This window comes from Equus caballus, chromosome 20, assembly GCF_041296265.1.
Source record: "Equus caballus isolate H_3958 breed thoroughbred chromosome 20, TB-T2T, whole genome shotgun sequence".
NCBI lineage: Eukaryota > Metazoa > Chordata > Mammalia > Perissodactyla > Equidae > Equus > Equus caballus.
Genome location: NC_091703.1, coordinates 65,589,457 through 65,606,337, shown reverse-complemented (window position 1 = coordinate 65,606,337; position 16,881 = coordinate 65,589,457). Strand labels below are relative to the sequence as shown.

Genomic DNA, 16,881 nt, shown 5'->3' with positions numbered 1-16,881 from the left:
CATGGGGCCGGCCCCCTACGTTTTAGTAAATATTTTTTAGTAAACTAGGTGAATTTAGGGCTTGGGACCTTGGGATACTTTGTTAATTAGTTAATCTAAGTAGTGAAACCATGTTCTTTACCACTTTAGAACCAGTAATGTTCTAATTTTACTATTTGGCTCAGACTAGTAAACAAAAAATAAAAATTTTATGTGACTATTAAATAAGATACACATCGATTATGGCAATACATAAAAATTGGGGTGTGTAATGCATTGAATTTTGTTCTGGAACATTCCAGAGTAGAATTTTGATACTTTTTGTCCACTGAAATTCAGATTCTTAGAGACAAGCCAATTGTGGCGACTACCACGGTCCAGAATATAGGAGGGCTTGGTAGAAGCTTTTCTCCCCTGGAACCCAAGGACTCTAATACTAACAGTGCAGACCCACACACAGCAGGGGAGACCATACACGTCCTCTGTGCCACATATAAGGTCATCCTCCCTTTTCCCCAATGAGAAGATACATACTTTTTGGCAATTTGAATACATAAAATTCTAGAGATATAAGTGAAATAATCAAACGTCTATAATAGGAATTAATTCAATTGCACAAACATTTAAAACTATATTTTAGAAAAATATTAAGAACAGTTGTTTTTCCCCTTCATTCTCACATTTCACGAGACAAATTCATTCCACTTTTGGCATCATTTGATACCAATGTCTTCGTTAGCCTTAGTGCCACTTTGGGAATCATCTACATGTCCTAGAGCAGCGGTCTTCAAACTGCTACGCGTTCACCCAGGGGTAACTGAAGTCTCTCCATGATGCAGACGGGCACATACAGCTTTAGGAAAATTCCCTTCCAGACCCTAACTTCCATACGAGCACTCTTCTAAAATTGACTTGTCCTTCTCCCACTTTACAAGAGAAAGATATTCTCTAATTGATTTCAGATCTTATTATGGTGTACGGTCCTGGAGCATAAAAGTCTCTGGGGGAACCAAGCAAAATACGAATTAAATATAACTTTTTCTGACAAAAAGCGTGATTTGACTGACTGATAACAAGAAATGGCTTTGTCAATTGTACTTTACGGCACACACTTTTTATAAATTGAATGAGCTAAACCTATACCTCCAATAGAATGAGTTGTCTTTATATTTTTATAAAAATATAATTACAGTAAATATGTACTATGTGATATGCCAGAAAATATATCCTTTGCAACTACTTAAAGTTATAGAAAATATTTTTAGGCATCACTGTAAAATTATACAAGGGGGTACATACTTTTTCAAAATTCTTTTAAGGGGTAAACTGGCCAAAAATATGAAAACCATGTCCCACGGTACATCATCTTCCCTTCTACCCAAGTTGTTTTTGGTATTGTATTTTTTGAATCTAAGAACAATTCTGTTACTGAAATTTTATCCTAAGCTGCATAAACTGGGTCTTCATTTATCTACATTTGTGTTCTCCATAAAGGGCTGCCGCACTGCTCAATTCCAGGGTGTCATCTGCTCCAGTCAACACGAACACCACTCCCTGAAGCTGTGCGCTGTGCCCGCAGCAGCCTTGCTCAGCAATGTTCGTTTCTGAGCTGTGCGCCGTGCCCGCAGCAGCCTTGCTCAGCAATGTTCGTTTCTGTACTTTCCTAAATGACTATTTTCCCTCAAACCACAGCAACTTCTTCACTCTCTTCACTCTCACCTTATGACCCTGCTTCTTATTTCACTGAGAATATAGAGGAGAAGAGAAGTTCCACATTCTCCCACCTAAACGCAAACCAGCCTGCCACTCCTGTACCTTCATGTCTGTCTCACTCTTGCTCCCACTGACGAAGTGTCACAGTCCCACCTCAGGCTGGTCCTTTCAAGAGTACGCCAGGTCCCTCCCCTCCTGCGCACTGACGAAGTGCCACAGTCCCACCTCAGGCTGGTCCTTTCAAGAGTACGCCAGGTCCCTCCCCTCCTGCGCACTGACGAAGTGCCACAGTCCCACCTCAGGCTGGTCCTTTCAAGAGTACGCCAGGTCCCTCCCCTCCTGCGCACGTAAGAACACAGCTCTAGTAGCAGTCCCATTCCTCGCCTGCACCACCAATTTCCTCTTTTGTACAGATCATTCTTATCAGTATGCAAAACACTTTGTCTCCCACTGAAAAAAAAAATCAATCACCTGTCCTTAGACTTTATACTCCTCTGCAATTACCACCCCATTTCTTGCCACTGCTTTATTTCTATGGTTTATGTAGTATACATAGTTTATATTATAAGAATGATAGGCATCACATTAAAAAATTATATTAAATGTATTTTTCAAAATAAGAGCTCTTTGCAGAGATTCTGATACTCAGGTTGAGAATCACTGCTTTAGACTGAGATCCTTGAGGAGAGTGTCTGCGTCTCCTCAGGCTCAGCCAGCTCAGTGGGTGGAAGAATGCAAAATCAATGCAGATTAGATGAGAGGATTTCTAAGATACCCTTTAACTCTCAGATTCCATGATGATGAAATAAATAAAGATCCTGATACTGATATAAATATACTACACTGTCATATTTCTAAACGTGATTCCTAACACAATCCTGTGCTTTAAAAATGCATTTTAGGGACTGGTCCCGTGGCCGAGTAAAGTTCTGCACGCTTTGCTTCAGCAGCCTGGGCTCCTGGGTTCAGATCCCAGGCACAGACCTACTCCACTCATCAACCATGCTGTGAAGGCATCCCATATACAAAGTAGAGGAAAACTGGCACAGATGTTAGCTCAGGACTAATCTTCCGCAAGCAAAAAAAAAAGGAAAAAAAAAGAAAAAAAGGAAGACTGGCAACAGAAGTTAGCTCAGGGAAAATCTGAAAAAACAAAACAAACAAAATAAATGCATTTTAAATTTAGTAATAAGTCTATTTTAATAATAGTTTTTCAACAACAATGTATTCATACTAATACTGTGCTTCTGCACAGAAGGTTTGCTTTTTGTTCTATCCAAGAACCAAGTTAGTGACACAGACTATGACTCTTTGAATCTTTTGATTTCAATTCCTTGTCTAGCAGTGCTGGCTAGAGAGGGCAGAGACTGCAAGTGAAACGTGGGAGGCTCGAGTCGCAATGCTGCTGGGAATTATGGAAGTACTGCATCTGAGCTGAAGTCCAGCTAATAACAATGTCTGAAGTCTTTATTTCAGAAGTCTTATACTCTAGGCTCATCCTCTCCACACCTACACTGATTCCACCTGCTCAAAGATGACCTAGTTAACTGGTCTTCAGTTGCTTACTTCACCCAGCCCCTGAAGTGGCTAACTCTTGGTTGAAAAGCAACCTCTAACGCAGAAAAATAACAAGATTTCCCCATCTACAGAATGAGATAGTGTAACTAAAAAAGTTTCTAAACATTTTAGTTACTTTTCAGGATTACCAATAAAAAGATTAAAGTAAATCCTCCATATTTTTCTGGACTGTATAACATGATTTATGTATGACATTGTAACGGTAACTTTCGTCCTCATTATCTTAGTCTTCCTGATACCTTTGACGACTAATTTTTCTGAAAATTCTAATGCGTTTTAAAGCAATTCATATTGACTCATCTTCTGTTTACTCTCTGGAATTGGCTAAAGAAATGGTTCTAAACTGGTAGCTCTGCACTCTAAGGGACATTTAGCAGTGTGTGGAGACACTTTTGTTGTCACACTGGGGGGCTGGGGAGTGTGAGGGTGTGGAGGCGTGTGGGTGCTACTGGCGTGTGGTGGGTAAAGTCAGAGATACTACAAAATATCTTGCACTGCACAGGACAACCCAGGACAACAAAGAATTATCCAGTCCAGAATGTCACTAGTGCTGAGGTTGAGAAAACCCTGTGCTTTTAAAACCGACACAATTCTCAGAAATATCGAACTATTCTTATTTTTACTCATTTACTTTAAATACATTTGAAAGAATTTGCTTCCTAAAATAATGTTAGCTGATGCTGACTCTTTTCCACACTTTCAGAAACAAAATAAAACGTTATTTACAAATCGTGACACCTGTTACTACACCCCCTGTAACCTGCTGGAAGGAGAGATTACCTTGTGCCCTCGCGGCACAGAGGAGACTTCTGTAACTGTTATATTTTATTTGTCAGACTTCAACAGCTGGTAAAGACTTTCTAAGCAGATGTGTTTTGGAAGATGTTAAAATAGAAACGTTTTGTTTCTGAAATTCTGACAATTAATAGATTTTTACTTGGCTATTTTTGAGCCCTCATTGTAGAATGCAAGAGTGCCCATGATCCTTCTCTCGAAGCAATCCTGCCCACTTCACTGCAGTCACTAGTCTGGATATAATATTTACCTTCCTTGCTCCACTTTCTTCATCTTCTTTCTTTCCCTTGCTATTCAAGGCTGACATGCTGGTATGCCATATCTATACTGTGTAAATTATTTATATATCCTATGACCAATCTGTAGAATGCTATAGGTTTTTTTGGTCAGAAGTTGCTAAAAAAATTTAATGGATGTTTATAATTGTAATGCCTTAATCAAAAAAGATAATTTCCTCTTAAAAGTGACATTTCTATAGCCTATTACCAGATCTATTGTGTTCACAAAACAAAAAAGGCAATTCACACGTAATAAATATACGATTTTTACAAAAAAATAACATTTCTCAAGTGTTTTAGAAATCACACAAATTTCAGGCTTTTAAATACTTCCTTAATTTTGAAATAATGAATAGCTTTCAATTAAGAAAAGCTACTAACTAATGATATGTTGCAGAGATAGACTATTTCAAAAGGAAGAATCACAGGGGAGGCTTTGTTTAAATAAAAAAAGGAAGAAGGCAGATGGCTGGATTTTGCTTTAGACAGGTTATTTTAGGTCTTCCCCAAAGAACAGGAAATTGGCTGTTCAGAAGAAACAGAAACAATAATTGGCCCTGGGCAACCAAGACTTTGTAGCTTTGGCAGAGTACAATATAAAAGAAATGATCACGAAGGCTTTTGTTTAAAAACACCTGAGAATAGCATATTGATTAAGTAAACATTGTTCTATGTTGTCCTGTTTTATTTACTTATGCTTCTGACGTGAACCCATAAATTTCTACTTTGTAAATAAAGTAATTTTTGTATATAGACAGGTGTAGCAATTTCCCAGAATTGATTACTCATATCTCATGATTCTCTAGACATCCCCCCCGCCCCCAAAAGAGAAAAAATTTGCTCTAACCCGTGATAATATCACAATTTTAAAATCAATTAATGAATATTTGTTAATGTTTAAAACTGCAGTTAGAAATAGCTTCTAAAGTTCTTGAAAATATACATTAATGGTGAAACAGGAAATAGTCTGAACCATGCACGACTGCTTACTAGCTTTATAACCTGAGGCAAACCACTCAACCTCTCTGTGCTTCAGAGCCCTCATCCGCAAGATGGGGACCAACAGTCCTACTTCATAAGATTAACTCAGCTAAGGTGTGTAACGTGCTGAGATGACACCTGGAACACAGGAAGTGCCATACGTATGTTAGCTATTATTGCTCTTTTTCTTTTTTTTATTGCAGTAACATTGGCTTATAACATTACATAAATTTCAGGTGTACATCGTAATATATTTTGATTTCTGTGTAGATTACATCATGTTCACCACCCAAGGACTAATTACAATCCGTCACCACACACATGGGCCTAAGCACCCCTTTTGCCCTCCTCCCTCCCCACTTCCCCTCTGGTAACACCAATCCAATCTGTCTCTACGTGTGTGTTTGTTGTTGTTTTATCTTCTCCTTATGAGTGAGATTATACGGTATTTGACTTTCTCCCTCTGACTTACTTCACTTAGTATAATATCCTTGAAGCCCATCCATGTTGTTGCAAATGGCAAGATTTCACCCTTTTTTTCATAGCTGAGTAGTGTTCCATTGTGTAAATATATATCCACCACATCTTCTTTATCCATTCATCGCTTGATGGGCACTTAGGTTGTTTCCAAGTCTTGCTATTGTGAATAATGCTGCGATGAACATAGGGGTGCATGTATCTTTAGACATTCTTGTTTTCATGTTCTTTGGATAAATATCCAGAAGTGGAATAGCTGGATCATATGGTATTTCTAGTCTTAAGTTTTGGAAGAATCTCCATGCTGTTTCCCAGGGTGGCTGCACCAGTTTACCCCGCCAGCAGGGTATGAGAGTCCTCTTTTCTCCACATCCTCTCCAACACTTATTTCCTGTCTTGTTAATTAGAGCCATTCTGATGGGCATGAGGTGATATCTCATTGTAGTTTTGATTTGCATTTCCTTAATAATTAGTGATGTTGAACATCTTTTCATGTGCCTGTTGGCCATCTGTACATCTTCTTTGGAGCAATGTCTTTTGCCCATTTTTCAATTGGGTTATTTGTTTTTTTGTTGTTGAGATGTATGAGTTCTTTTTATATTTTGGATATTAACCCCTTATCAGATACATGGTTTGCAAATACCCTCTCCCAAATGTTAGGTTGTCTTTTCATTTTGTTGATGGTTTCCTTTGCTGTGTAGAAGCTTTTTAGTTTGATGTAGATTCATTTATTTTTTCTTTTGTTTCCCTTGCCTGGTCAGACTAGCTATTATTATTTATCCTCATATTTTAGTATTATCTAATGCAAGTCATGATTGTTAGAGAATAGTATTCTTTCATGTTATTTCCCAATAATAATACTAATTCAATTCAGGTATATTCTAATAAACTCACATTTGGGCACAAGTGGAAATCTTAAAACATAAAAACAATTTTAATAAGTCATTTGAAAAAGTGTGTATAGCCACTAATACTGATATTTAGATGAGCTGATTTTTAATAGTTCTGTTAAAAAATATCTTAAAAGATTCATGATGTTCATGTGAAAGCAAATTTGTAAAATTTGTAATGTTAATATCATTTTAGTTCAGGCAGCTCTTCTTTGAGAGCTATTTTTACCATCTAAATCATTTTACATGCAGCATTTCATTTAATCCTTTAACAGTCTTGACAGGAGGACATTATTGCTCCCATTTTATCAATGAAGAACCTGAAGCTTATTATTTTTTTTCAATTTAATTATTTCATTGAGGTCATATTGGCTTATAAGATTGTATAAGTTCAAGTGTACATTATTATATATTCGTTTCTGCATAGACTGGATCGTGTTCACCACCAATAGACCAGTTTTTATCCATCACTACACATATGTGCCCCTTTGCCCCTTTCGCCTCCCCCGACCCCCTCCCCTCTGGTAACCCCTAATCTGTTCTCTTTGTCCATGTGTTAGTTTATCTTCCACATGAGTGAAATCACAGTGTTTGTCTTTCTCTGTCTGGCTTATTTCACTCAGCATAACACCCCCAAGGTCCATCCGTGCTGTCACAAATGGCAAGACTTCAGATTAAGTGACTTAGCTTTTCGGCCAGAACTGATCTCTGCGTGTGAGTGTAAAGTTTGGCTCTTAAGCAGTTAGGTTGCTATAACCAGAGGGGTGGCAAGAGTCTTGCCATGCATAAGGCAACTAATAAAGGAATGACTTGTAAGCCAAAGTTTTAACTAATCCTTAGGCAGTAACTCAAGCGCAAAAGATCCACTCTCATCTATTAGTAGTTAGAAACTCAGTAATACAGATATCTGTACAGACGGGGAAGGCCATGGATTAGAGAAATTTTACAGTTATGCTTTCTTTCGTGTTTATATTTTCTTATGTTAATATTAGTACTATTGCTAATTAAATTTTACTTTGTGAAATGCATATAAATACACAGATCCCAGGGAACATTACATTATTTTGCTTTTCGTATGTTTCCTAACCTGTCAGCAGCAGTGGTACAAACCCCTCAGCAGACAATGGTTCTAATTCACGTCAGTAAGTTTTTCTCACATGAGAACTATACACTATACTCGATTTTGTAGGAATATCTTATAGTTTTATGAATCAAGTATGTATTTCTGGGCACTGTCAGTAACTTGTTGTTGCTTTGCACCCTTAGAAACAAAATCAGACAACTTGACCCATAAGAGAACTGTTCTTTCACGGATTCCAATGACAGACAATACACGAAATCACCACCCCCAGTCTCTTCCTCATATTAATAACAACATTTATGGCAGAATCCCGAAAAAGCTAAAACAAGACTCAAACAACGCGGGCTACATTCAATTACTAAATCTATCCAGTGTCCATATCAAATGTTCCAAAAGCAGGATGGGTGACAGGAATGAGGATAAAAAGATTTAAATGGCCATGGCTTAAGTTTACAAGTTCCTTCAGACTTGGAACTATCAGTTGCCGAATATATGCGTTTGATTTTCAGCTTTTAGATACTGAAAATAATATTGAAAAGATCACTCATTGATTCAATGGGTTTATAATGAACACCTACCAGGAAGAACTATAGTAAATATTGAGTGTGTATGTGGGGGTGGGAGAGGGCAGTCACAGACCCTACTTAAGGAAAGGTTAACATATATAAAAATGACTGACATGAGATAAGCTATAATGGGTATGAAAAGTGAAGTTCATAGATAATGCTATAGGAGCTCAGAGATAATATTAGCAATCTTGGGATGTGGCATGCAAGGGAGTGGGGTCAATCAAAGGTGACACAGAGGTATTTCAAACCAAGTAATTTAGCAGATAGAGTACCATTAAAAGGATGAGAGAAGAGGTAGTACAAGAAGACACCGCGTTCCGTTTTAGACACATCTGGTTTGATATGTAAGTAGAGATGTCTAACAGGCAAATTAAAACTGGCATTCATTAATGAGGTCAGTCTGGAGGGGTAAGATTTGGGACATAAAGCCATATTCTGAGCACTCTACCAGGTACCCTGAGAGTAGAGAAGTGTTGAACCAGGGCGTCAAGAAAAACTTCTGACAGGAGGTGGCGCTTGAGTTTAATTTTAGAAGACGAAGAGAATTAGTTCTAAAAAGATGGGTAGACACATGGGAGGAATGGTGGTAGAAACAGCATGGGTGATACCAGGAAGCAAAAGACATGTGTGGCAAAGGATGTGCGTGTGGGAAGAGTACGGTATGAAGCAAGTAAAAGGATTAGGAACCAGATGATAAGGATTTGATGCCCTCAGCCATGGAGTCTAAACTTCACCCTGAAAGCTATGAGGCGTACGACAAGACTTTCAAACAGGAGCTGTATGGTCTGATTTAATTTTTAGAGCATTTCATCTAATGAGGAAGTGAGACTGGGGAGAAGGGGGCATACAGGACTCAGGGTAACCATATGGAGGCCGCAGCAATGATCTAAGTAAAAGTGATGAAGGTGGAACTAAGGCAGTGGCGAAGAAAAGGAAGAGAAGTCTCCACCACTTACTGAGAAGGCTGAATGCTCCATGGCTTGGTAACTCAGTGGACATGAGGCCAGAGTGAGACAGAGGAGTACAGAACAACTTCTAAGTTTCTGGCTGGGTAGACGGTGGTGCCATTCCTATAGATGTGGAATCCAGAGAAGTGAATCTGAGGGGAAAGATGAGGTCTCTGAAAACTTAGATGTCATGTGAGACTTCTAAGTGAATATATTCAGTAGGCAGCTGGACGTATAAGTCCAGCACAGAACAGAGGACTGAGCTAGAGATGTACACCTGAGAGTTACCAGTGGTGAAGACGGACATGGAGTGATGCTGTCAAAGAGGAAGGGACAGAGTGAGAGGGGCAGATGACAGAGGCTGGAGCCCAAGGAGAACACCTACATTTAAGAGGCAAGGAAAGAAAAGGAACTCACGTAGGAAGCAGAGAGTCAAGATGGATGAAAACCAGGAGAGACTGATGTTACAGAATTGGAGGGAGGAAGTATTTCAAGAAGGAAAGTGTTTCAATAGTCTTAAATGCCAGTATGTTCAAATAAAAGAGGGAAAAGAGGAAAGTGGATCTGGCACTCTTCAGGGGAGAGGTGAGAACAGAAATCAGATTACAATGGATTGAAGAGTGAAATAGAAGATAAGGAAGTAGTGAAAGTGATTGTTTTCTCTTTCAAGAGGCTCAACTCTATTAAAAACAAAGGAGAAACAGGAGGACAACAACAGAATCAGTGATCAAGGGAGGTGTTTATTATTATAATGACTCCCAATGGGAGAAACTGGAATAACTTTATACGTTAAGGGATTAGCCACTGAAAAGGGGAAGTTTGAAGACTGAGATGAGAAGGAATGGATTCCAAAAAAGAGAAAGGGGAATTATTGGACCCCTGATATATCTTCTACAGAACTAGAAGGAAACCACAGGTATGCTAATGTTTATAGGTAAAAAGAAAGGAAGTAGAAAAGTTCTTGCTTGATGGCCTTAACTTTCACAGACCAAAGTAGGAAGCAAAGTCATTCATGGAAGTGAAGGTAGCAATGGTAGTTTGAAGTCTGAGGAAAAGAGGTGAAAAACTAGAAAAGCTTTAAGAGAAAGAATAGAAAGCTACTGAGAGACAACTAGATGGGGACCCCGTGGATCACTGGTCTTGATTGGCATGTCTGTGTAATCCTTTTTGGTGGAGCTCAACAAGCCAGGTAAGAAACAGCAATACAGGTTTGCTAGACAGCTATGATGGAAACCAAGGGGTAAGAATGTCTGAATGATAAAAGTGATAATTCATGGAGTCTGAGATGGATCAGAAGGGAGTAGAACCATGAAGAACAGGGTAATCTTAGGAAAATGGAGTAGAGATCTCAAGTCTACAAAGCAGGGGGGAACAAGAGAGTGAGAAAGTATAGGATATTGTAGGCATAGAACAGAATATTGGTTGAAATTTCAGGGGTGGAGTGTAGCCATGGTGTGGGTTTAAAGTGGAGTGGAATGGAAGTTACTAGAGTTGAGAAAGGCTCTGTACTGCTAGATGAATCATCTAAATGGTTAACTAAAATGGTTTAATTTTGGTTAAGTTACCAAAAATGATGCCAGGATTCAGTATATTAAGATCCAAGAATATCTTTTCCCAAGCATAATTGTGTAGTAAACGTTTGTCCATGAACTCTTATTAGAGTTCTCACTGAACATGTGAGGAGTGACCAGATCATTATATCAAGGAAGACTGGAAGGTAACACAGCTTGGATGGTGTAACCTCCAAGGAAGTAGTTTTACATGACAGTGGAGGAGCAATGATTGCGACTGGGAATGGAAGCCAGAGCACTGTTTCTCCACTCTAGGTGGCACTCAGTAAATAAGAAACTGAGCTGCTTCTGTAGCAGGGGAGGCAACGTATAGCATGAGAGATTTGGCCTGCTGCCTTTTTTTTGGTAAAAAAAACTTTTCTGGAACACGGCCACACTCACCTGTTTATGTACTGTCTATGGCTATTTTGTCTACAACTGCATTGTTAAGGGGTTGCAACAGAGATCACATTGCTGCAAAACCAAAATATTTACTCTCTGTACCTTTAGAGAAAAAGTTTGCCAACCTCTGCTCTAAAATGGAGGGAGGCGGCAGTTAAGAACTATCTAGGTTATGTCTCCACTTTAGGAGGAAGTGGAGATAGCATTCTTTGAAGATCAAGATGAGGGCAGTCTGTTCCCCTCAAATGGAGATTTCAGAGGACACAGTAGAAAGAACACGCTGGGAAGACAGGAGATTGAGGAGGAGTCTGGGAGAGGTGGGGATGTCAGAGGTAAGGTCATTTACAGAGACTGAGGATGGCAAAGGAGTGGTTGGGGACTTCAGGCTGAAAGCTTGGAATATAAATTCAAGATGGGAAATATATTTAACAATCATTATTAAGAGATGGATAACAAGATTCATCCAGTAGCAAGAATTTGTAGAAAGAATAACTATTAGTAGTTTAGTTTCTGATATTTTCCAGCAATGCTTGAATAGTCCTAGAATAGGAAGGCAGAAAAATATGTGGCAGTTTATAAAAAGGGTTAAGGATTGAGGTGGGGCAGTTAGAAGCACAGGAGGGCTAGGACATGCAAAAGCCTCGTTTAAAAACTAACTTCTCACTGGTACTGAATGATAAATGCCGAGATTTTTAGGATAATTTCAGAGTAGCTGTGCAGCTCATACAAGACAAATACAATCATGTGAAAAAATTATACAACCATGCTCTCAACTGCTTAGTTTTAAATAGTCTGCTCTCATTATTAAGAAATTATAATCAACTAATATTTTTTTAATCACCAGAAAGACATGTTCTCAATTTATTTGCTAAAAGTTTATTTTAAAAAAAGGTTTTCAAGTGAATGTTTTCAAAACTGTTACTATATACTTACCTGCTTTATTACTAAGCTTGTATAAGAAAGTTTGGCGAGGGTCTGAATGATCTCGACATGTCAATTGCAAAAGAGAACCTGATTTTTTCCATTTCTGCATAAACCACAGACCTAGAGAGTTATAAATGACATATGGGTATAACTGGAAATACATGGCAACATGTGCTAAGATTATTAAATTTAACATATATTTTACTTCAAAAAACGACAATCCCCAAACTAGCATTTTGTTAGCTAATAAAAAAATATATTTGCAAAATATTTCCATTTTCTGATAACAAATATAAAAATACGCATGCACACATAGGTTAACCAGGGGTTAATGGTTAGTTGCTAGAAGGCCTGGTATTTCTACCTCATTCAGTAATGACATAGATAATGGTCTAAGAACAACAAGTTTGGGAAAATTGTATGTTCAGTTATATTTGTTCAAATGATAAAGAAGCAAAGGGGGAAAATCTTCAAACACAGCTGTGGATCCAAAGGTCTAAGCACCGAGCCTTTAGTCTACAGACAGTTGCAGTTAAGGTTTGGCAGACTGACTGTATAAGGACCAGTCCTTAGAATGAGCAATTGGTTAATGTTTTCTAGTAATAGCTGAATATAATTTAAGTCCCATATTTAATTGTATTTCTTTATATTATCATTTACTTATATTTAAATGCATCTTCCCCTTAATTAAGTGAAACCTCAATCATTCTGGAATGGCTTTTCAAGATTGTGGAATATTCGTTTCCACTTTTGCTGCTTCTAATATTACAGAGGGGAACAGGAGAAGAAAAGAGAAAAAAACCCTTTACTTGATTAAATCTGATAACTGTAAGCCTATCTGGGGAGAAGTTCAATGAAGAAAAAAAATTCACAGTACTGCATCCTATTCAGATTGGGTTCTATTTTGTATTACTTAGGGATTTCATTTTTCTCATGCTCCCTTTTTGAAACAGTAAAAAATTAAAACTAGCTGTATTTTGAGTACCACCATTTGAAATGGGTCCAAAGGAAAATGGTACAGTTTCCTTGTCAATGAAAGTGGAAGAGAAAGTGGAAATAAGAGATTCAAGGCTCAGGGAAAAGAGAAAGAATAAAATCTCATTTATTCTCACAATGGAAATAATTGACTAAACTATGAAAACCATTTAAAAAATCTAAGGGAAAAACTGAGCCAAACAAAAAGCAAATCAAGTACCAGATCTTTCTTAATGAAAATATTTATTTATTCTAATAAAAATTGGGGCCTCAACATTCATTTTAATTTCTTTAAAAATTTTAGAATGCATTTTCTCAAAATATCCCTCTATTGTTACGAAACCAAAATCAGAGTTAATATTCTGCATAAAATACTTTATAACTTTATATTAAATATAGATATCTGTAATCTGCTCAACTAATGGAACAACAGAATAGCATGTTTATAAGATAAACATTTGCTGAAAATATTTAGACAGTTTAATACAAAAAAGAAAAAATGCTCTTCTGACTTTTGACAATTATCATCTCAATATGATAATATCCATTTTCTGAGATGACTTTTATCAGCTTATTTCATATGCATGACAAAATAGAAAAATTGTTACATCTTCTGTTTCATGAAATTCCAAGTATGTTACAAGTCAGTTCTAAAGTAAACACTAGAAAAGGTTAAATTTGTACTTAGATTTTCTCCCCATGCCTATTTTTTATACCACACAATAAACGTTTTACCTGTATTCACAAGGGCGCTGCTGTTGTAGAGCGTCCCAAGGTGAGGCCCAGAGAGGGAGAGGAAGGTGTGGAGCCTGTCAAGGTAATACTGAAACCTCGGCCTCGTGAGCACAGAACGGATTATTAAATTGCCCAGAGAATGTCCAATAAAGCTTCAAGAGGAAAAAAATGACATTTCTCCCGTAGTGTTAGTTTTAAAAACAAAAATCAAAGCTGAAACCACTATACACAGATATGAAATACTAAGAATTTGAAAATTTCTAATATGTTTTAAAATTACGGTTTGATACTTTGAAAGATGTAACACATTTTGAAGGAAAAAATTGAGAATGCAGTAGAAAATTCCCATTATTATATAATTTAAATGCTTACTCCATAGAAACAAGCTACTATCAGAAAATTTTTACTCATAGATTATAATTGCTTAGCAATAAAAACATTTTAAAAGTAACAATACATTGACTAGATGATAAATTTGCCTCCTTAGGCACACACACCAATTATTTACTTGTTAAGTAATGCTTTAAAACAAAATAATGAAACTGTACCTATAAAGGACGACTTGGGAGAAATTACATACCTGTTACTCTTATTCTCTGGTCTACACTCCAAAGTGGGAGAGTTCTTTGACTAAGTACTTTCAAGTTAAATATGTGCATTTTCCTACTATAAGTCTAAGATTATACCAAGAGAATAACTAATATTTATAAAGCACCTGACCTTTATTAAGGAATAGTTTAAATCAGAAGAGCCTTCTGCTTAGCATTATTCACAACAGATGGTGCATGAACCGCTGGGGACAATCAACAGTGAGAGAGCCCGACAGCTGCTCAACTCTGGCTCACAGACGGACCCGTGAGCAGCTCAGGATAGACTTCCCGCCCAAGCTGAAGTTCCTAAAGCTGTGGGGTGAGAGTTATGATGCTAACTAACAGTCCTCAATCAATCTGATCGAATTTTTGGATAATGATTGATTATAACTGACAATCTAACCCAAAAGAGGGAACACTTTTGTGGATGAATGAAAAAATTGAAATAATATACTATTTTCTCATCATAATAAATGAATAAAAGGATTATAAGATCACTGCAGAAAATTTAGTAAACAAACAGTATTTTAAAATCCATCAATGCAGAGAATAATTAGAACAAGAAAACAATCTCTCCTCCCCCCAACATACTTGCACTTTCCCCCATTTTTAACAGAATTCTGTTTTTAAAAAATGACTTCAAATGAAACCTGCTTCTCTCTCTCAGTTCCTATTCCACCTTCAAACCTGAACCAAAGTCTACAAAAGCCGACAGCACACAGCCAGCTTCCTCCTCCCACCCAGTGGGTACGAAGGTAAACAGCTTATTTCACTCTTTCTGACGCAGGAAGGTTAGCTTAGACTTTTTCTTTAATTCCTACTGGACTAGAAGAAACAAACACTTTTCTCTCTCCCATGTCTACACATGACACTGCTTTAATCATGAGACATACTGGTTTGACCATCATCTCTTGCTTGTGGAAAACTGACTGATAAAGTGCAGTCACGAAACCTGGAACGGTTTTTGTTGTTTCCTTTGTTTCCATACATCCATTGCCCTATAACCGTTCCTTGTGGTAACAGCTTCACTGAGATATGATTCAGACCATTACAATTCACCCATTTAAAGTGTACAATTCCATGATTTTCAGTGTAGTCACAGAGTTGTGCTACCGTCACCACAAGAAATTGTAGAACATTTTCGCCACCTCAAAAAATACCCCGTAACTTATCTCCCCTTCCCTGGTAATCACGAACCTACTTCTGTCTCTACAGATTTCCCAGTTCTGCACAATTTATATAAACAGAATAGTATAACATGTGGTCTTTCCCTAAAATCTTTTAATTTTTTCTTTTCTCTTTGAATTAGTTAATTTGAGTTGTGGTCTCCTACAGGTCATAACAGGACAACAAAAGTACCACAAATTCTGTTTAGTTTTTCCATAATTCATAGAGATATAAAATAAATATATAATATTATGTTACCTTATTTTTGAGATTGTTAGACTATATATCTGAATATATTGTATTATCTCATCCAGAAGGCGATCAGTCATGCTATCAAAATCAGCAAAAGTATCATTCTAAACAAAAGCAAGACAGACACATTACATACTGAATATATAAAATCACATGAAAAACTGAGTATAAACATTATTTTTAATTTAGGTATTAAAAATATGGTTAAGACCAGTGTTTAGAGAAGTTAGTGAATGTAATATTCATTATATTAAAATGAGCAAAAAGAGTGAATATCTAGGGGAAAAAATGTTCAGTGCTCTTACTAACACTTGCCTCATTTTGTTATTTAATTGTTTAGCTCACCACCAGCATTTAATGTAAGATTATTTATAACGATTTAATTAATGAACTCTCTGCATAGAAATGTGAAATTCTAGAAATTTCTGCACTTGTGAATAGTTCATAAGCTGAACTGTAAAATCACTTTTACTTCTTTGGGATATGCATTAATGTTAAATTTCATAGAAATCAGAAAAATTATTTCTACTACTACACTTTGTACGAAGCAAATATTTACACAGAAACTAGTACAAAAGTGTTTGCTCCCACTGAAAACACCACCATATTGTACCTGATTTCTCTCAGACATAAGAAAATCAATTCTTCCCCCAGGTAGTCCAAGTTCAATGTAAGTTTTTACTAATCGGAGATCTGCACTGTTTCCTAGAAATTGAAGAAAATGAATAATTATGTGTAAAGGATGAGAGAGTTAAAGGTACAAAGCGCGTGCTCATGTATTTTACAGATCCTGAAGACAAGCATGTGGCCTACGCCGGTCATGAACAGAGAAGGCACTCTGAAACAGTCCTCGACTTGTGTGTCAAAGCTGATCTCCATCAGCCAGACAATGTCTTTCGACAGTCTGTTTCTGAGGGAGCTTAGTCACACCGACGCTTTCCCCTCCTGGCTATGGGTGTGTTCAGCTGCTAGGGCTCACTCCGGGACGCTGGCTGGAG

At 37.3% G+C, this 16,881-nt stretch overlaps 1 protein-coding gene across 29 annotated transcripts in view; it reads right to left on the bottom strand.

Annotated features, from left to right (window-relative positions):
- The window catches only part of FAM135A (family with sequence similarity 135 member A), a 117,105-nt gene that overhangs the window by 4,281 nt on the left and 95,943 nt on the right, over positions 1 to 16,881 (bottom strand). For all 29 annotated transcript variants that reach the window (XR_011430091.1, XR_011430092.1, XM_023625144.2 and 26 more), the window contains 4 exons: positions 16,497 to 16,588; positions 15,890 to 15,987; positions 13,875 to 14,026; positions 12,174 to 12,284 (listed from right to left, as the gene is read on the bottom strand). Coding sequence is in view for 27 of the 29 variants with exons in the window: in XM_023625144.2 (XP_023480912.1) it covers positions 12,174 to 12,284; positions 13,875 to 14,026; positions 15,890 to 15,987; positions 16,497 to 16,588 (453 nt within the window). In the remaining 2 variants the exon portion in view is untranslated. The remainder of the gene's footprint in view (positions 1 to 12,173; positions 12,285 to 13,874; positions 14,027 to 15,889; positions 15,988 to 16,496; positions 16,589 to 16,881) is intronic.